Below are 21807 nucleotides of genomic sequence, written 5' to 3'. Positions count from 1 at the left end.
AAAGGTGTCCAGCACCTGGATCAAGGGCGTATCCAGGTTTTTGTGGGGGGAGGGTATAAAAAATTAAAAATATACATCAAAAGTTTCTTCATATTCATGTTGGTATGTGTTTGTTGGGCACAAATTATGGGGGTGGGGCGGGGGGATTCAAACCCGGTAGCCCCCCTGGATACGGCCTTGACCTGTATATTCGAAATAATTCGATGTCCCCGGTCTTTATAGCTTCATACTATTTTAGTTCGATCAGTAGCCTAAATTCAAGCTAGTAAATCTTTGCAAATTCAACAATTTTTCAATTAGACTTTTCCTGACTGAGCTATTTTGAAAGAGAAATTAGGCCTATAATGAACTAGCCTGTTAAGTGCCCATGCTCACGACATATCCACTTGGAAGAGTTGGTAAACTTTTTGGTTAAGTGGGCTTAGAAATGAAATCTGTATGACTACTAAATGTGGTACAAATACTAAACTAGTGTTTTAGCAAGAAATCCGTAGCCGTTTTAAGAGGGCGCAAGATAAGTCCAATAAAATTCAAAGGGGATGGAGCCTTAGAGAAAAGCTAAGAGCCAGACCAAAGCTGGTCATGCTCTTTTCCTCCCTCGAGCGACAAATTGGTGTTTCCGAAAGCATCAAGGGAAACAGCTGTATTTCCGCTTTTTACAATTTACTTTAAAGTGTCTTTGGATTTGATTGTTTAGGTTTATTAAAAGCGACACAGAGCGAAGTTGAAAGGTCCCCTTCCCGCTTAAACCGTGATTTTTTAGGGGGAAACTTTTTTTGCCTCCAATAAGTATACGTTCATTAATAGTATGTTTAGTATATATGGTATATTTTATCTATTTATTAATAGGTATATTTAGGATAATTGGCCTGTCTTTTCTATTATTTTCCTATTTTAGGATGAAAGGAGTAAGCTGCACGATCGTATCATAGCAGTCGAACATTGCCTTGAGGAATCTGAAAATGCCAAGTCATCGCTTAGTGCTCAAGTGAACGACCTTCACTCAGCTTTATCCGAAGCTGAAGATTCTTGTCGACGTCATGCGGAAGAGAAGAGAGAGTTGCGTAACCAAATAGCTGAGTGTCGTGCTCAGATTGCAGAAGCTCAAGCAGGACGAGAGGAGGCAGAGAGGCTCCTTGCACAGGAAAGAGAAGCCTGGGATGAACAGGTTTGATCATCTGTTATAAAAACTATAAGTTAGCTCAAAATTGTTTTTGTATTTATTCACAAAATAACGTTTGACCAGTGTTTTTCATGTTTTAGCTAACAAGTATAAATCCTTGTTTGTCGACTGAATTACAGGACTATTCATACGAATAGAAATTAGCCGCCTGATCAAACAGTTCGTGGTAACGAACTGTAGTAAGGAGCGACCCGGCTCAATAGTAACCAAAACTCTAAAAAATGGAATTTTGATACCAATAGCTACATCAAAAGAATCGCATTTTAATGCTGATTTTAAATATATAAGTTTCATAAAGTTTAGTTTTACACATCAAAAATTACGAGCCTGAGAAAATTTGCGTTTTTTAGAAAATAGGGGAAAACACCCCCTAAAAGTCATAGAATCTTAACGAAAATGACACCATCAGATTCAGCGTATCAGAAAACCCTACTGTAGGAGTTTCAAGCTCCTATCTACAAAAATGTGGAATTTTGTATTTTTCGCCAGAAGGCAAATCACGGATGCGTATTTATTTGTTTTTTTTTTTTCCAGGGGTGATCGTATCGACCCAGTTGTCCTAGAATGTTGCGAGAGGGCTCATTCTAACGGAAAATGGAAAGTTTTAGTGCCCTTTTTAAGTGACCAAAAAAATTGGACGGCACCTAGGCCCCCTCCCACGCTAATTATTTTCCCAAAGTCAACGGATCAAAATTCTGAGATAGCCATTTTATTCAGCGTAGTCGAAAAACCTTATAACTATGTCTTTGGGGACGACTTACTCCCCCACAGTCCCCGTGGGAGGGGCAACAAGTTACAAACTTTGACCAGTGCTTACATATAGTAATGGTTATTGGGAAGTGTACAGGCGTTTTCAGGAGAATTTTGTTGTTTGGGGGGAGGGGTTGAGAAGAGGGGGATATGCTGGGGGAACTTTCCATCGAGAATTTGTCATGGTGGAAGAAAATTTCCATGAAGGGAGCGCAGGATTTACTAGCATTATTTTAAAAAAACGCAATGAACAAATAAATATGAAAAAGTATTTTTTTAGCTGGAAGTAAGGAGCAGCATTAAAACTTAAAACAAACAGAAATTATTACCCATATGAGGGGCTCACCTCCTCCTAATACCTCGCTCTTTACGCCAAAGTATTTTTAGTAATTTCAACTATTTATTCTACGGCTTTTGTGATTCAGGGGTCATTCTTAATGAATTGAGACAAAATTTAAGCTTTAGTGTAAAGAGCGAGGTACTGACGAGGGGGCGAACCCCCTCATAAATGTAATAAAACATGAGAATACAAAAGTTCTTTACGTAAGCTAATTTATAAGTTACGTAAATCTTTTACTATTAAAAAGATTCGTAAAAATTAAAAGTTCTAGTTGCCTTTTTAATTAACCAAAAATCGGAGAGCAACTAGGCTTCCTCCCCCGCTCTTTTTTTTCTCAAAATCATTGGATCAAAATTATGAGAAAGCCATTTAGCCAAAAAAAAAACATATGCAAATTTCGTTTAATTATTATTCTGCGGAGAGCCAAAATCAAAACATGCATTGATTCAAAAACGTTCAGAAATTAAATAAAAAAAACAAGTTTTTTTTAAATGAAAGTAAGGAGCAACATTAAAACTTAAAACGAACAGAAATTATTTCGTATATGAAAGGGGCTTTTCATCCTCAACGCCCCGCTCTTTACGCTAAAGTTTTTTACTGTTTTAAAAATAGAGTTAATACAAAGAGTCAAACTTTAGCGTAAAGAGCGGGGCGTTGAGGAGGAAAACCTTCCCCAGATTTCTCTAGGTACCCATTTAGAGCTGGGTCGACTCTTGCTAAGCTTACAGAGTCACGCCACTAACCCCCGTCCCAAACTAATTAATTAGGTATACTGGGATTCGAACCTGCATCCTCTCAGACGAAGGATTCTGAATCCAGCGCACCAATCCACTCGGCCAGGATGTACAACCTTGTCAAAAACGCCCGAAATATCATCCGAGCAAAAATAAAGTGGCCTTTTTTGCATTTTTGCCGAGACAAGTAAATGACCAAGTATATGATGGGCTTGAAAGCAACCAAAACCAGCTCTGAACCCAACTTGATAATCCGAAAAATCACATTTAGTCAAAAATACAGGCAATGCGGCATACTCGAACAGCTCTCTCATAAAGCAGGACTCTGTAATTGGTCGATAACTGCAACACTGATCTGCGTCCTTTCCCTTTTTCAAAATTGACGTTACGATTCGCGAAAGAAAACTCTCTGTAACTGACGACTGGGCGAAACACATCTAGAGTAGAACTGAATATGTGTTACCAATAATGGACACTTCATGGCGAAGTGGTTATAACACAGACCATCCATATCGGGAGCACTTGATTTCTTAACCCTCTTTGAAGCCTGATAGATGTTACCACCAGATATTGACAATATATGGGCTAGCTGAAGAACTTGAGGGATAGTATTATGCAATAAGGAAGAAAATATGGACCGGATAGAATGATTGGATGTAGAAAAAGCACGAGTAAAGTGAGCAACAAAATCACTGTTTTTAATAATCGAAACGGTAGCACGCACACATTTGCTGCTATTAACTATATTGGACTAAGACTTCCGATCCGAGGGGCCATCCGAAGCATTCAGATGGGCTTTACGCAAAGAAGATCTAAGCTGACGTTTGGAGTTTTGCTTAATTTGAAATACTTGGCCTGGCTTCGGCCAATCACAAGCAATCCAAAGGCGAAGCCAAAACTTCACGCGTTGTTTAGCTTTTTTTCACTTCTGGGCACACAATCCACAACGGTTTTCTGGTACCAAATTTAACACGTTCAACAGGAACTGAAGCTGAGCAGTTGACTTCAAACAATGCACGAGCTGGTAAAAGTGACAATTTAAATTAATCTTAGCCGTCGGTGACCTTACTGAGGTTTTTGAAAGGACTTATGGTGGGAAATTGGAAGTTTCAAATGCGGTAAAATTGCATAAATGCTAATCTGGAACATATTAGGAACTGTAGTGAAGCACTTTTGTGTTTTTTATTTATTTATTAGCTTCTTGTATAATTTATTCGATTGAATCATGAAACTGAAAGTCTTCTCCATGCCTACATGTGTTATGTTCGCCCGTTGCTCGAGTACGCGTGCCCGGTGTGGAGTCCATCTGCTATCCGCACAGCGTACCTATTACGCGACATAGAGTACGTCCAGAAAAGAGCAACAAGGATTATACTCCGAATCCGTGATATACCCTATGATCAAGCCCTCGCTAAATTAAATATATTTCCACTTAAAGTCCGGCTTGAACACCTTATTCAGCAATTTGGAAAATCTGTCCTAGCCAATAAGAGCCAACGATCACTACTACCCAAACCAGCCCCTCCCAATAGCCGAACTCGGTTACAAAATAAACTTGTACCCCCTAAAGTACGAAATTGATTCATCTTCAATATATTTATCTTGACGGTTTCGGTCAGTGGCATTGTTAATAACCTGATTTGACACTAGTTCGACTGCACTTGACCTCTCAAATGAATTTAGTAAGGCCAGATGGCATTTTCTGAAATTTTTTTTACATTCACTTGATTTACTATATTATTTTTTTTTATTTGCCATGCTTAGTTGAAAGGAAGAGGAAATGTCGGAAATATTGAAGATATCCAGTTAATGAGGAATATGATTCTTTTGTATCGCAAATTGGGGGTCATTTCATCATGCAGTATTAATTGAAAATAAATCCTGAGACCACACTAGCTAATCATGACAAAATGGAAAATCGCAAAGAAGAGAGAAACGAGGACAATAACACCCAGGGAAAAACTGTAGAAAAATTATGCAAATAATTTGTTCGAGAACTCCTCTCAACCGTCTTCAGTGCACATTAATAAAAAATACAGATAAAAGTCCAAAGGACAATACAAAAAATCAACCTCAAAAGAAACACTGAAACTAAAATTTTTATTTTCAGTGTTTCTAAGCAACGATTTAGTTTCAGTGTTTGTTTTGAGGTTTGGTTTTTATATTGTCATTTGGACTTGTTGTCGTTGTTGTTCGGGGTTTGACGCGTTCGACCAATAGGTCATATGTGTTCGTATCACTTGGTTTATCTGTGCCATCTGTAATCACTAGCTTGCTTGGGTATCACTTCAGTCAATATTCAATGGACCAGAACAGTATCATTTAACTTGCTGATTGAGGGGGGTTATTCGCCTGCAGCAACTGCCTGCGTTGAGAAACAGGAATTAAAATACTGCAACTATGCTTTGTCATACAGCAATTTAAGAACATAAACAACGTAATTATAATAAATAATACATTTTTATATTATAACCTTTCACATACTCCTAGATATAAAATTTAAGCAGATAAAATAAGGATAATAAAAACAAATAAAATAATAATTCTAATAACTAGTATGATATGGGAGGGGGCAACATGGTCTACAAGATTAAAATAATATGGGGCCATTTACCTCATATCTTGCTAATTATAGGAGTTATTCGCCAGCAACAAGTGCCTTCATTTATAAACAGGAATCAAAATTATCCTATTTACATTATCAAACAGTTATTATAATGCTTATACAACTCAATTCAAATAAATAATGCAAATAACTTGTAGCCTGCCACCCAAATCAAGATATAAAAATATAAACAAAATAAATACAAATAAGACAACTTAAACAAACATTTTAATTCGAAAACATTTCAAATTAAACAATTTTTAGGGGATAAACCAAACCAGTAGCCTTAACCAAATTACTTAATAAGTTTGTGCTTAGTCATCCAGGCTAAAATCACGGAAAACGGTGGAGAGAGAACTAGTCATTTACCTGAAAAGGGGCTAAACTAGGTCTCTCTAGCCTAATTATAGCACCTTCTGGGGTAAATATAGCCTCCTTTCCCTTTACGTTTCCTTTCTGCTTTGCCAGGGCTGCTGGTAACTGCTGGCATTGTGGTAAGGTTTGAACCTTCTCTATTTAGGTTTTCAACTGAGTTACTCAGGCTACTGACTGCATTTCGAAAAAGTTTTGGTGCTAACCTAGAAATCAGTTCACAAATAAATGTTATAACCTGAGTTAGATCAGAGATCTGCTTTGCAACACCTTCAGACATGGTCATGTACCTTATGTTGAATTCCTCAGCTTGAGGTTGATTAGGAGTCTGTGGAGGAAAAGAGTCCGTGTGTACCGTGGGGACAAGCTCTGCTTGAGTTAGAAGTCCTTTATTGAAAACCTCAGCAGCAGTCTTCATGGCAGATTATTGATGAATGAGTAAGTAACGATAGCTTTCTTTTCCTTGCGTATTGGACACTCCTTGGAGTTAGCAGCATGTTTTCCATTGCAATTTGGGCACTTAAGTACCTGTTCTCCCTTTACTGTCTTGTATTGGGAACATTCTTCAAGGGTTTATTGTCTACTACATAGTAGACATCTTCTACCTCTGTGGCAATTAGAAGCAATTAGGCCAAAGCCTTGGCAATTTAAGCACTGTATTGCCTGGAGGATAAATTGCTTTACTGTATGCCTTTACTGTATTTTCAGTGGGAACTGAACATCCTTATTGAAGATGCAAACCAAAGGGATGACCATAAGACTTGGATTTTTGAAGGCCATTGTCACTTGCTGGATTCTGTCATCACCTTGAATCTCCCTGATAAAATCATCCATATTGGTGACCTCCTCAGAAGGGATGCATACAATACCTTTTCTGTTTCTGATTGAATTTGGGTTGGGGTTGGGACCAAGCGCAAACCTTACCTTACAACCATTTACTGCTATATCTGAGATAGAAAGTATAGCAGTAGCTACTGATTGGTTCACAGCTATTATGATAATAGAGCCATCTGGTCCAAGTATTTCTAGCATTGAGCCATAGTGGCCCCTACACTCGTGTTTTGGAGATATTCAAACATTTTTTTTTTTTAAATAACTGTTGACTACTCCCAAAGGACAGTTGTTTAATGGTCTCATTTGAACCTTCTACTCCTAGGGCCAGGATCCTTAAACTAAAATTATTTAGGTCAGGGTAACAGGACTACTAACTGTCCTGTTATTCATGACAAATAAAATAACAATAGGTTAAAAATAAACAGCTTAAACAGCTAAGTAAAACTAATTATATAAGTACAAGCAGAGGGGGGTTCTTAGTCAATAGTAGGCTAGCCTAGACTATATAAAGCATGCAAAATAAATCAGAAGTAGGCTCTGCACTATGTGGTCAAGCAGGGTAGTAGCGGGTTGATAAGCACTCTCAGGCAAGCACAGTCAAAACAAGCCAAGCCAAAATTGAACCGCACACCAAGTGTACAGACGTCAAGGACCCCAGGGGGAGAACCCCTTGTTATTTATTCTACAAACCGTGTCACAGAGCTAACCCAACTACGGTAATAGCAATATTAAATATATTTAGTATATGCGGAGGTCTCGACCGAAATATTCGCATAATTTTTCTTCCGTTTTTCTCTGGCTGGTATTCTCCTCGTTTCTCTTTTCTTTGCGATTTTTTGTTTAGCCTTTATTGAAGGTGGAGTAACCTCCTTTTGGTCATTTTAATGTTTTTATATTGTTTTTGATTTTTCTCTATCTCTCAACATAAAATACGTTGTTTTTTTTCTTTTGTCGAGCCAAAAGCGGCAATTAAACAATTTTTTTTTCAGACAAGCGAATGGCGACAATTCCAGCGTGATCTGCTGACAACAGTTCGTGTGGCAAATGACTTTAAGGTGGACGCTCAACTTGACCTCGAAAGAACTGTCCATGAAAATCAAGGACTAAGGGATAGGTTACTATCGCTGCAAGCAGAACTGGATAAAGCTAGAGGTATGTATGATATTTGGAAAAAGTACCAGCTTTTCCTGTGTACCTAAATTAGCAGTTGTTCATATGTAGCCTGGTGTTGTTTGTTACGTTCATTGAAATGACTGATACGTACTTTGCGACAAAGGCGGTTTTATATATATTCAGTTGATTGATTATTCTATCTCTCTTTATCTACTATCCATATGTTTTGCTGCTACTATTTATTTGTTTATTTTTATTAATTCTTATTTCTATAAATTAATTCTGTAATGTTAATTACTATATTTGTTAATTATCTATTATTGATTTGGTTCATTCCCGTGACCACACTTGAGCTTTAATTATTGAACAAAATCGTCTAATCGAAGTTAGTGATCTTTAGAACAACATATTCAGCCATATGTTTATAATTTTAGAATCATAGATTCAAATTCAAATCTGTTTTAATAGTAACAAAAAAAGAACTAAAAAAGCGGCAACATACTGAACCTTTTATTTTCGTCATATACAACTAAAATATACAAGAACAAAAAAATAAAGAAAATAAAATTATATAAAGTCGATTCATTGCTAAATTCACACACGCTAAAAAACTACATGACATAATTATGTTCATATTTTAGAATTATAACATTTTAGCAAAAGTAGGAAGCAAACTTTTTTCATGTTTGTATGTTGCATGCTCCCTCCCAAGAAAAAAAAACAGACTGTGGCTGAGAATTCCAGGTTTGTTCTTATTAACCCAGACGAGTGGGAACTAACTTCTTTTTTACTACGCCTGGACGATGTTTTGTTCATATCTTATTAAATACTCATTTTGTCCATAGCCAGGCTAAAGAGAAGGAGTAATAGGGTTTGGACTATTAAGAGTTTGAGTAAGGAGTAACAAGATATATCTGTCTTTATTATTCCTGTTATCAAGTCCCAAAAAAACTAGAGTGTTCAGTCATATTTGATTGGTAATTGTAGCTCTGACTGACCTATGACCAATCAAATGTATTTTAATTTTAGTGTATAATATTGTATTTTTATAGTATAATGTAATAGAAAATATATTTTTAAGTCCAATTTTAAATTTTATGAAGGGAGGGGCGGGGCGGGGATCTTTGGACTGGTTTCCAGGAGCAAAAACTTTGTTTTGCTATTTATAGCTCTTGTTGAAGTGAATAACACTGGGAAATTTGGAATTAGGTGAACTCAGGATTGATTCTGATAAAAGAAATTGAGAAAGCCAAACTTTAAGAAGTTAAATGCCAAGCTTTTAGAGAGAAATGTAATCTGTGTAAGCACTGATTACATTTCTCGCTTTTGGTTTCCAAAAAAGGGTATAATTCAACCAGAATAGTAAATTCCTTAATCTCCTATCCGATGATAATGAATGAATTCATTTTGTTCTGAGGGCTCAAGAGTAAAACAAAATCTGTACGAAGTTGTACTTGGTATTGCACTTTGTACTTTGTTTTGCAACAATGTTGTAAAATAAAATATAAAACATAGAGTAAAACAAATGAAAAAAATATGGAAAAATTCTGAAATTGGGGATGTTCCAATCCTGCGTAAGTGCCTGTTTCCTATATATAATCCAACATTGCCATTGTCTTTTCTGCTCATTTGTTAGTATTTGGAATGAAATAAGTTTTGCTTCAAAGGTCACCTTTTTTTAGTTTTTGGATAACTTGTTTATTGTTTGCAGCTCAAATAAGACGTCCTCAGAGTCCACCAAGGATTGTCCGAACGCCTTCAATGAATGATGGCACTAGTCGGTCATTAGCACCACCAGATATAGTAAATCACAGGCCCCGCCCCCAGCTCACCCGTTTGGATAGCCGTCTCTCGGTAAAGCGGCTAGTTGAGACAATTGAACAAACAGCCTGCAGAAAACCTGGAGATGAAACGTCTCCAAGCTCACCAGTGCCACCTATTCAGGTCGCGATGGTACGGTCGCCATCTTCGCCTTGTGGCTCAAAACCACCTTTAGGAGTAACATTAAGGGAGGGAAGGAGAGAACCACAGCCAAGGCCAATGTCTGCTGCTGTTTTGTCAAGTACTCAGTTGCTTGGGAGGCCTGGACAAAGGAGCTCGTATTCAGGTAAGGTCTGGGGCTAGCGCTCTTAGTAATTTATCACCGTTTTAATGGTTTTTTTCTTGCCTTGTGATTTTCCGAAAATTTGTAGTTGTTGTCCGCTTTGCGATTTTATTGTGAATCACGACGATAGCATAAAGTTTCCAACAAAAAAATTACTTAAACAGTTTATTCAGGACAAAATTATTCTTGGTATTTTAGTTTTGAAGAGATAGTGTGTTAACTAGAAATCATATATTGCCGTAAAAGGTACAATGTGCTTTAGTTCTCATCCATGTGATTTTTTCCATCAATGCCAAATTCGACTGCTTTTTTATTGATGTGTCCTAGTTCTTGGTCGATCCGCATGATGAGATTATTCAGTTATATCAAAAGAGATGAGATAAAGTACCATATAATATTATCCATCTTTTGTTGATCATAGATCCCAAGGCGTCATGTTAGGGGGATATTTCCCCTTGTAATACTTTTGGTGAACAGATAAAAAATTGAGTTGGTGAAAGGTGGCGTAAGTCGTAGTATTACCGGCTCACTATTCAAATTCAATAATTTAGGAGAATAAAACTAATGTGATAATTGAATGAATAAAAAAAGATGACAAACCTGACATAGCAACCACTGAGTTCTTGACCTGCCGAAATCTGTACATTGTACATTCAGTGTTAGAAATTGTACTTTCAATTTTAAATAATCAAGTGATTGACATAAATACTCTTAAACTATGGGAATAATAGTGAAGGAAAAATATAATGCTGTCTGCAATATTAGGTTGATTTAGCCACAGTAAGGAAATAGGAACTTCATAGCATTGGCTAAATAGTGAAGCGGAACTTGTTAATCATTCAGAACACACTTAAGAATCTTAGATCTGAGAAAACCGGTTTCATTGCCACAAAGGCAAGTGATAGAATGCTATGGACTTATGTAATTTGGGGTATATATTTGCACATTAGGGAATGGGGGTAAAGCATAGCGGATACGCATGCAAAATGTGATAGCTACAACTATTCTGTATATTATGAAGTAAGAATTGTTTTCTAACTTCGCGCTGTCCAAATACTTTACCCCCACCCGCACCCACCCTCCTAATGTGCAAATATATAGCCCAAATTATACAAGTGAAATTTACTCTGTCACCCGTGTTTTGTCTTTGTGGCTGTGAAACCTGTTTTTTTCAGATCTAAAATTCTTGAGTGTGTTTTGAACAATTAAAAAGTTTCAGTGAAACTTTGAATAGATTGGGGTAGAAGAGGGTTGCGTGCCATTGAAACCTCATTGGGTCTTCAACTTGCTAACGCTTTCCACTTCGGCTGTTTTTTCTTTTCTTTTCTGTCTATTTTATTCCTTCCTGCCGTAAGAGGAGCTACAGTCAGTTCATTTTAGTTTAGCATTATGACAAATAGTTCCCAATCTATTGTTTATCGATGTAATCAAGTGAACAGCCTCAGCCTATCGAATAGCATGATGGATAGCTTTGCTCATTATCGAACGGTTATTTTGAATGGGAAATACTAGTTTCAAATATTAAAGAATTATGGTGAAAAGTTGAACTTCAGGGTAAATGTAGGATGGAGGTGACGGGGGTGTCAGCCTGCCTCATATTTTGACAAACCCTCTCCATTGGTAGTGGCAGAATAGAGTTTGATTCCTACATAAAACTTGTGTGATTTTTTTTTTTTTTTTTTTGAAAAAGACGTAGACATTAGGTCTTAGTAAAATAAGTCTTAAGTTAAACATAAAGGTCTTAAGTAAAATAGTCGTTGATGGCTTAGAATCCACGGACAAATTTTAAAGGGGTAAAATAGACGTAGACATTAGGTCTTAGTAAAATGGGTCATAAGTAAAACATAAAGGTCCTAAGTAAAATAGTCGTTGATGGCTTAGAATCCAGGGACAAATTTTAAAGGGGAGCGAGAAATAATGAAAAGCGAGTCATGAGTGAGTCTATTTTTGTATTTATGCTTTGTTTGTTTACTTGTCAATACAACCAGCTGTTTCAAGAATGACAGTTATTCTGTTATATGTAAAAGACTTGGAAATAAAAAGACAAATATCAAAAGGATAATGTCTTATTTGCATTATTTTCGTAATTTTCATTTTGACGAAGGGATAAGGCCTTTAAAATCCCTACACCTGGCATTGCTCCTTTTAGAATTTAGGGTTTTTAGAATTTTAGAATCTGGGGGGCTAATGGGAGAGGAAAAATTAGAATAAATTAGGTATTTATAACTTACGAGTGGGTGATCGGATCTTAATTTTGATATTTAGAAGGTCATCGTGACTCAGAGCTCTTATTTTAAATCCTGACCGTCATTAAGCCTCTGATTTTCCTTTTAAATCAATCTTTTGATTCTTAGAATTTTGTTAGAACTCATACCATATGAGCTCTTGGCTCTTCTTGCCTCGTCACAAGTGCCATATGAGCTCTTAGCTCTTGTTTAATAATGATTTTTTCCAATAAATGTATGTATAAGGTTGATAGTCTTTGCAAAATCATTAAGATTGATATTTAATCACCTCATTTTTCCTTTTAATTTAGATGCAATAATTGGTAAGACTGTCAGTTCTAACTCTACTCAAATAAAAAGTGATGATCAACAACCAATTGGCCCTTTGAGACTTCTTGCTAATTCTGAGACGCCTATTCGTAGCCTAAGTTTTTCTGATGTTGATAGGAAGGAAAATCCACTGGCTGGTTTGGTCAAAACTGGTGGATCAAAACGAAACGCATTGCTCAAATGGTGTCAGTCTAGAACTGCTGGTTATTCTGGTAAGAGAAACTTTTTTTTTTGGTTTGGCTTTTATCCTTTTGGTTTGGCAAATATAAATTTTATCGCAGAAAATCTCCCGGGGTGCTTTAAAGTATGATTTTCAAGGATAACAATGTTGTTGCGATTAAAATCCTAAAGGAGTTGTTCTAGTGGAGGAAAGTGCTGTGCCGAGCTTTATGTGAGCTAAGCCCCCTGTCAAAGTTCTTTTGTCTTAATGTGAGTAAAGGAGGTAGGGAACTGAATGAAAAAGAATCGGTGATGCTTTACTGAAAGAACTGGTGTGACTGACGCTGTGGCGCTATCCGGCAGCGGTAAAAAAAAGAACTAAATTCATCACAAGGTTAAATTTTTACTTTATTTTAGTTTGAGCTCATTTTCAATTTATTGAATATTATATTTCAATTAAAATACAAAGTAAAGTGAAGTCAAGGTAGTCCAAGATTCACACTGAAGAAAGTCATCGCAATAGATAAAAATTGGCAAATTCTACCGATCAGCAATCTTACTTGCCGGTATATTCGTACAGGATTCGTATTTCATCCAGTTCGTAGCTCACAATAGTTCTCCCCCATTGCTGTTGCTTAGAAAAAAAAATGGCTGCTGCTGTTGGGTAGAAAAAGTTGCAAAAAAGACGTTATACTTGTTAGTACTTCCTGCTCAATGAATCGTTTAACGATAATGCGCTGACTTATTGAAGAATAATGCGTCTTTCATTTGTTATTGTTTGGTGTTTTCTTTGTGGCCCTTATCGTTTATAAGAAAAAGTCGAGGAAACCCAAGGGAGGGCTCATTTGGTTTGAAATTCAGAGTTATAGTGGCGTTTCTAAGGGTCAAAATTGATTGGACATAACCAGCCACCCTTTGCTGTTCTTGTCTTGTTGTCCCACATCACTTCATCTCAAAAAGTTCCAAATTGTCCAAATAGCCCATTTAAAAAAGAAGATTCAGTGATAAATTTTATAAAAAATGCGGACATTCTACTGCTTGTTGAAATGAGGACTAACTTCATGTGTATAAAAATTGTGACCCTGTATTAACTCGTGGTCGTTCAAAGACCATTTAACGATTATAATTGGAGATATGAAAGAAGCCCTAGTGTCTAGCTCTTCCCAGTTTTATAAATAAGGTGGGTATGTTGTACTTTGCTGAATTGAGGGTTGTTTAAAGATATAAGTCTACAGAATTGCTTGTTTCCGGGGTATAAAGTCTCCTTCCCCCCTCACCTCCATTCCTAGCTGCATAATTATAGACATGTTACACCTCTTTCGGTTCTTGACCCTTCAGAGATGAATGAATGAATGGTCTGTAAGTGCCCAAAACGTGTCTTAACCAAAGGCGATAAGTATATATTTCGTGCTTAGCGTTTTATTTCCATTAAATTTGCTATTTATTGGTTTTTAGAATCGCTAAATCCAAAAAAATCTTGTTGTTTTAACACTGATTAAAGACTTAGCTCATTTGAGCACTGAGTCAGTACTTGGCTCTCTTTTGTACTAATTCAAATTATCTGCTCTTTGTTTACATTATTATAGGAATTTATTTTTGCCGGGATTTATACTTATTTTAGGTTTAATATGGCCTATCCTTTTCTGTGAAAAATGTCTTCTCCGGAATTTTTTTTTTAACTAAATTTTGTTCGTTCTTGATTGCCAAAGTTCTAAATTTTTCATAAATTTAAAATCAAATGATTTTTTTTTACGTCGAAGTAACACTATCAAAATAACAAAGTATAGAAGTTCTTGAGTTCTAGAAGTTCGTTCTTGATTGCCAAAGTTCTAAATTTTTCATAATTTTCAAAATCAAATTTTTTTTTTCGACATCAAAGTAACACTATCAAAATAACAAAGTATAGAAGTAAAGGAAGGAGTAAACAAGTTAACAAAAATGACGCTGTAGGCTTTAGACTTTTACAGTTATGGAAGAAGGCAGTAGCCAAACTCTTGTTTGTAGTGATTTTTGTCCGTTTTAAGCTTGAATTGCATATTTAATTTAAGTTTTCATCGTTTTAAGATTTATTTATTCATTTATAAATTAACTAGGACCTATTGTATGCTTGTTTGCTATGATTGTTTATTTAGTTTCTATTCGTTTTGTGTCTTTTATTCTTTAATAGTGAATTCTGGGCGTTTTGAGTTTGAATTATTATAGGAATTTATTTCCCCTGATCTTCAGTTTAATATGGACTTTACTTTTCTTTGAAAAATTTCTTTTCTAGAAAGTTTTTTTTTTAATTAATCTCTATAAAATACGACTTGCCCCATATAACCTTCTAAAATGCGTTTTTATGGCACTTGGTATTAACCAAGTGACATAAAGCAATCGCAAATTCTGTCGGTCTGTCGGTCCCGGTTTTGCTACTTTAGGCACTTCCAGGTAAGCTAGGACGATGAAATTTGGCAAGCGTATCAGGGACCGGACCAGATTAAATTAGAAATAGTCGTTTTCCCCATTTGACCATCTGGGAGGGAGTGGGGGCCCGTTAATTCGGAAAAAATAGAAAAATTGAAGTGTTTTTAACTTACGGACGGTTTATCAGATCTTAATGAAATTTGATGTTTGGAAGGATACCATGTCTCAAAGTTGTTATTTTAAATCCCGATTGAATCTGGTGACATTGGGGGGGGGGGGGTTGGGAGGGGAAACCTAAAATCTTGGAAAACACTTAGAGTGGAGGGATCGGGATGAAACTTGGTGGGAAAAAATAAGCACAAGTCCTAGATACATGATTAACATAACCGGAACGGATCCACTCTCTTTGGGGTAGTTGGGGGGGGGGGTTGTTAATTCTGAAAAATTAGAAAAAAATGAGGTATTTTTAACCTACGAACGGGTGATCGGATCTCAATGAAATTTGATATTTAGAAGGATATCGTGTCTCAGAGCTCTTATTTTAAATCCCGGCCTGATCTGATGACATTGGGGGGGAGTTGGGAGGGGGAAACCTAAAACTTGGAAAACACTTAGAGTGGAGGGATCGGGATGAAACTTGGTGGGAAAAAATAAGCACAAGTCCTAGATACATGATTGACATAACCGGAACGGATCCGCTCTCTTTGGGGTAGTTGGGGGGGTGTTAATTCTGAAAAATTAAAAATAATGAGGTATTTTTAACTTACGAACGGGTGATCGGATCTCAATGAAATTTGATATTTAGAAGGATATCGTGTCTCAAAGCTCTAAATCCCGACCGGATCTGGTGACATTGGGGGGAGTTTGGGGTGGGGGAACCTAAAATCATGAAAACACTTATATTGGAGGGATTGGGATGAAACTTGATGGGAAAAATAAGCAGAAGTCTTAGATACGTGATTTATATAATTGTAACGAATCCGCTCTATTGGGAGGGGGGGGGGGTTAAATCTAAAAAATTAGAAAAAATGACATATTTTTAACTTGGGAAGGAGTGATCGGATCGTCATGAAACTTCATATTTAGAAGAACCTCGTAACTCAGATCTATTATTTTAAATCTCAACCGGATCAAGTGTAATTTGGGGGGGGGGCAGTTTGGGGGGGACCGGAAATCTTAGAAAATACTTAAAGCGGTGAGATCAGGATGAAACTGGTTGGGAAGAATAGAAACCTGTCTGAGATGCGTGATTTACATAACCGAACCGGATATGCTCTCTTTGGTGGAGTGGGGGGGGGAGTAATTTTGAAAATTGAGGTATTTGTAACTTACGAAAGGGTGGCCAGATCTTAATCAAATTTGATATTTAGAAGGATCTTGTGCTTTAAAGCTCTAATTTTAAATTCCGACCAGATCCTGTGACATTGGAGGGAGTTGGAGGGGGAAACTGGAATTCTTGGAAAACGTGAAAATTGGGGTATTTTTATCTTACGAATAGGTGATCGGATCTTAATGAAATTTGATATTTAGAAGGAATTCATGTCTCAAAGCTCTTATTTCAAATCCCGACCAGATCTTTTGACATTGGGGGGAGTTGGAGGGGGAAATCTTGGAAAACACTTGGAGTGGAGGAATCAGGATGAAGCTTGGTGGATAGAATAAGCAAATGTCCTTGATACGTTATTGACAGAACCGTACTGGATTCGCTCTTTTTGGGGGAGTTGGGGGAGGGGTTCAGTGATTTGGCGAGTTTGGTGCTTCTGGACGTGCTAGGACGATGAAAATTGGTAGGCGTGTCAGGGAGCTGCACAATTTGACTTGATAAAATCGTTTTCCCCAGATTCGACCATCTGGGGGGCTATTAATTATAATAGATATTTTGTAATATAAATAGATATTTTTATTGTTTATATGTTCCATGTCTTTTGTTATATTCTATGTATATTTTATTTGTTTTTATTACATACTATTTATATGTTTTTATTACATATTATTTATATGTAAACATATAAACGTTGCAACAGTTCTATTTAGGAGTCTAAGAACTGAGGTTTCTTTCGGAATAATTTGAGTGACATGGCTCTTGTAAGCAGATATAAAACAAAATTGTACAATTTAGTTCAAGAATTATTATTATTATTCTTGTAATTCTTGTAATTCATTATTCTTGTAATTCTTGTAAAAGAATAATTATTATAATTCTTGAGCAAGGTTCAAGAATTATTGAACGGTTAATATACCCGTACTGCATGTTTCTTTTCTTAAACATGATTTCATTATTTTATTACAAATCATCTGTTTGTGATTTGCTAAACTGATAAATCAGTTTAACACATTTTAAAAAAGATCTATGCTTCTATGCATGGATGGATATGGATTTCTATGCTTTCTCCAAATTCTACAAATTCTAGATGGTTTTTTTCGCTAGGTGAAGTAATCGACCATGTTAGTGTAAATACTTTGTGTTGATACTAGTTCATTAATTTATATTTTTTTTTTAGGTATCGACATAACTAATTTTAGCAGCTCATGGGCAGATGGACTGGCTCTTTCCGCCTTGCTTCATACATTCCTTCCTGATAAAATTCCTTTTGACACATTGAAAGCTTGTGATCCTAGAACAAATTTTGAAGCCGTTTTTAAAGTGGCTGAAGAAGAGGGAATCCCGACTATGCTCGTAAGTTATTTTCTCTCTCTCTCTCTCTCTCTCTCTCTCTCTCTCCTCTCTCTCTCTCTCTCTCTCTCTCTCCTCTCTTTCTCTCTCCTCTCTCTCTCTCTCTCTCTCTCTCTCTCTCTCTCTCTCTCTCTCTCTCTCTCTTTCCTCTCTCTCTCTCCTCTCTCTCCTCTCCTCTCTCTCCCTCTCTCCTCTCTCTCTCTCTCTCTCCTCTCTCTCTCTCTCTCTCTCTCTCTCTCTCTCTCTCTCCTCTCTCTCTCTCTCTCTCTCTCTCTCTCTCTCTCTCTCTCTCTCTCTCTCTCTCTCTCTCCTCTCTCTCTCTCTCTCATGGGATGCTACGTACTTTTTTCCTCAGTATATAAAAAAGTAAAACCATGTTTTTCGTCAATACTTTTTGAAATTGTGTGCTTTGCTATACTCATGCATTTGAAAATGTAATGGTGTATTTCTGTCTGCTACTCGACATTTCAAGTTGAAATCTATTCCGAAATCAACTTGGTGGATTTGAAAACATTTTGTTTCTATTCGGACCTAAAATCCTGATTTGCGGCAAAAAATGGCGGAAATGTTTATTTTCCTGTGGTATGGCTCCTTTCATTACGTAAAATATGCACTACAACTTTTAATTTCAGTTCTTAATGAGCCTTCTTCTGATATTTTACGGCAATCACTTTGATATGATCTTCCCATGAAAAAAAAACTGTTACCAAATTTCTCGGGAAGAAATGTAAAATTTCACATTTTGCATATAGGCACTTGAATTGTCCGCAGTTGGACTCTTGGACTTGCCTATTGTGATGTAATTTTTTCAAGATATCACCCCTTAAGGAGGTAGGGAGAGAAGGTTCTCATGTTTCTAAAATTACCTCGAAAAGTGGAATTTTTTTTATGTATTGCTCTTAAGTTTTTTTTTTTTTAGAATTTCTGTTTTATTGGCGCATGTCGCTATTTATCTGAAGTCGTTAGCACAAACTGTATGAACAGGAAACTGACATAAATTTTTAAAATATACCTTAAGTATACTTTTAAGTATACCTTAAGAGATTAGTTGTCGTAACATAAATTAATAATTGCGTTATATTGAGCAAGTAGCTGTCATTAAAATGATAATGCTAGTTGTAGAAAGATTGCTTCATGAAAATGCTTACTGTCCACAAGCTAGGGTTTACTGAAATACATAGTTAAGGATGAGGAGAGCCGTACACAGCACATGTAGTAAAATAATCCCATGTCGCTTTGATTTAAAATACAGTTAATTTTATGTTGTTGTTTGTTTTTTTGTTTTTTTTTAATGAGATTTTGTTATTATTCTTTTCCTTTTTTAGAGCTTTGACGACATGCTGTCTGAGGAGCGACCTGATTGGCAGAAGGTCTTAAGCTATGTCACTGCCATCTACCAACACTTTGAGTGCAGAAACAACAACACGGAACAAGCCAACGATGCTACAAGCTGAAAATATACCTGCCAACTTGCCAAGTTCCTAATTTGCTGCTATATAACCGATAATCCTTACTTTTTTTTCCTTTTTTCAGGGACTGAATTTTGCATCTGCTTGAAAATATAATTTTGGGTTGTATCTGAAGAGGGATGATCGCTCATAATTTTTTGTCATAAAATTCAAAGAACGAAGCGGATTTTTTCCTTTCTCAAATTATTTAGGTGGCCTACTTCTCAAGACAGACATGTACCTGTTTTAAACAAATCTAATTTTATTATTAATTTACAGTTAATTACTTCATTTAATCATAATTAACTAAATCAAATAGATTAATCAAATTAATTACTAAGAATCAAACCATAAAAATCACAATAAATCATTATTATTTATCATAGCCACCAAGGGTAAGTGTGTTTGGTCAAATATATAAACCTTTTATTCTTTTATAGACCATATTTTCTTTTATCTGTGCCCCCCCCCCCCCAGTTCAAACAACGTCGACAAACCCTTTAAATTTTCTAGACGACTAAACGTAAATATCGAATTGGAAATAATTTTTGTATATTTGAATGACAAAATTCGTTCCAAATTTTGGGGCCTTGTCCTTTTTCTCAGGTACGATCTTGACATCGTTTTGCCTTCTGTTTTTTGTCTGCAAGATGAATAAAATTTGAAATGTGTTCGTTTTTTCCGTGTACTTAAGATATTATATGGCATACTATCAAATAGTTGAAGACTAGAGTAGCACCACATCATCTGCCAGGTATGAGGGCAAGATTTTTCAAACCTTTAAAAGTGTATAGTAATATTTTTCCAAATGTTTTTGAACAGTAAACTGTATTTAAATTCAAATTGCCATCATAAATCTTGCTTTTTTATGTTTTTTTTTTATTACGTAGGTTTTACAATTCAATGCATCTTTGAAGAAAAGACTGTAGTAACAAAAGAAATTTAATAGAATAATAGAAAAAATAATTTAAAAACCTAACTGAGTTTCATTTTTTAGAGTTTTGCAACTTCGATACCATGAACGGAAAATAATTAATCCTTAAAATTGTTTCTTCGTCGACGCTTCAACAACATGTGAAAAAAAGCTAATACGTTAACCTTAACCCAGGTACTTCCATCACATGATAGTTCTAATTGATTGTTCATTTCATTTCTTGATCAAATTTGCTTGATCAGGCTAAACAAATCCTTTCTTACATCCCAAGAAAATCTGCAAGGAGTATTACTGAATAATGAGATAATTATATTTTTTCTAATTTGCCATATATTGCCCGTTATGTCATGATTTATTTCATTTATCAAAAATCAAAGCATATAAAGAAAAATGAAGAAACGATTTAAAGTCTTCTCAAACGAGTCCGAATCTAGTGAATTCAAAACGTCTGAGGGGTATGAAACCTGGCAACTTGCCAAGTCCAAGACATTCTGGCTAGAGCCTGGATTATCTATTATTTGTAGTTAACTGCTAATTGAAGGATCGTACACAATTCTAGAACTTACCAGTATCCAGGGAGGAGGGAGGAAACAAGAAATATCTGCTTCATAATCTGCCTCTGGAAGAAATCCACAAAACTTCGGTAGAACCGAACGCTTGGATTTAAATCGGAGTATTTTTGAAGAATAAAACAATGCTATTGAATCCTGTTTTGTGATATACCACTTAGTTTATAATCCTATGGATTTAGTACTGAATAGGTTTGCTAGGTGTCAGATTGGGTATTTTTATTTTAAGAATTTAGACATCAATTTTCCTTAAGCCTATTATTTGTATTTTAAGGCTAGGTTAGTGGAATTTAGTTCACTGAGAGAAAAACTGATTTATAGGCGCATAATCTTACTCCATGAATAATAATTCCCATTCGTAAACCTATGATTTGTAATCTTTGGGCTAGACGAGCTATTCGTAATATTTTGGAAAGCTTTCAGCCTGTTAAGTGAAAGAAAAAAGATGATTTAGAAGAACATAACCAATTTCCTTAATATAATGTGGTTGTACAAAAGATATTCAATATTTTTTAGATTAAATACAGGGTTTATTAAAACAAACAAAAAACAAAATAAACCACTTAACCTTCCTTAAGTTTTCGCTTGTCCGGTGTGTATCAGCCCCTTTAAAATATAGAATACCATTAAATATTAAGAGAGACGAGAAGAAAGTAAGAGAAAAAATCCTACTGCTACCCAGTTCCGGATCACCACAACCCTTCCTTTACATGCTGCCTTTGTTTTGATAAAACAGTTTACAGTATTTATGGAAACATTCGATTCAACTATTTACTTGCATTTTTGTTTAGTTTCCATATTCTGTTTAAAATGAAACTACTACATATTTACTAAAATTTGGGATGGGTCAGGAGGAGTTAGTTTTGTAGAAAGCGTCCTTTTCACCTATTGTATAAAAACATGAGTTATAAATGTAAGGCTGGGAAGGTTTGTGTGACTGCCCAACTGTACTATACATTGTTGGAGTTCCAGGATTAAATCTTTCAAGTATCGCAGTTTGTAAAGCAGGTATCGTAGTTTGCAAAATTTA

At 35.8% G+C, this 21807-nt stretch overlaps 1 protein-coding gene across 1 annotated transcript in view; it reads left to right on the top strand.

The window, feature by feature from the left end:
- LOC136041297 (cytospin-A-like) overlaps positions 1 to 19945 on the top strand; it is a gene marked incomplete in the record, with an annotated part of 64413 nt that extends 44468 nt beyond the window's left edge. The window contains 6 exon segments of the mRNA XM_065725911.1: positions 899 to 1168; positions 7808 to 7970; positions 9643 to 10038; positions 12572 to 12802; positions 17654 to 17829; positions 19152 to 19945. Coding sequence (XP_065581983.1) covers positions 899 to 1168; positions 7808 to 7970; positions 9643 to 10038; positions 12572 to 12802; positions 17654 to 17829; positions 19152 to 19280 — 1365 coding nt within the window.
- Positions 19946 to 21807: the final 1862 nt, after the last annotated feature.

This window comes from Artemia franciscana, unplaced genomic scaffold (genome assembly GCF_032884065.1).
Source record: "Artemia franciscana unplaced genomic scaffold, ASM3288406v1 PGA_scaffold_131, whole genome shotgun sequence".
In the NCBI taxonomy this organism is placed as follows: domain Eukaryota; kingdom Metazoa; phylum Arthropoda; class Branchiopoda; order Anostraca; family Artemiidae; genus Artemia; species Artemia franciscana.
This window is presented reverse-complemented; position numbering and strand designations above follow the sequence as displayed.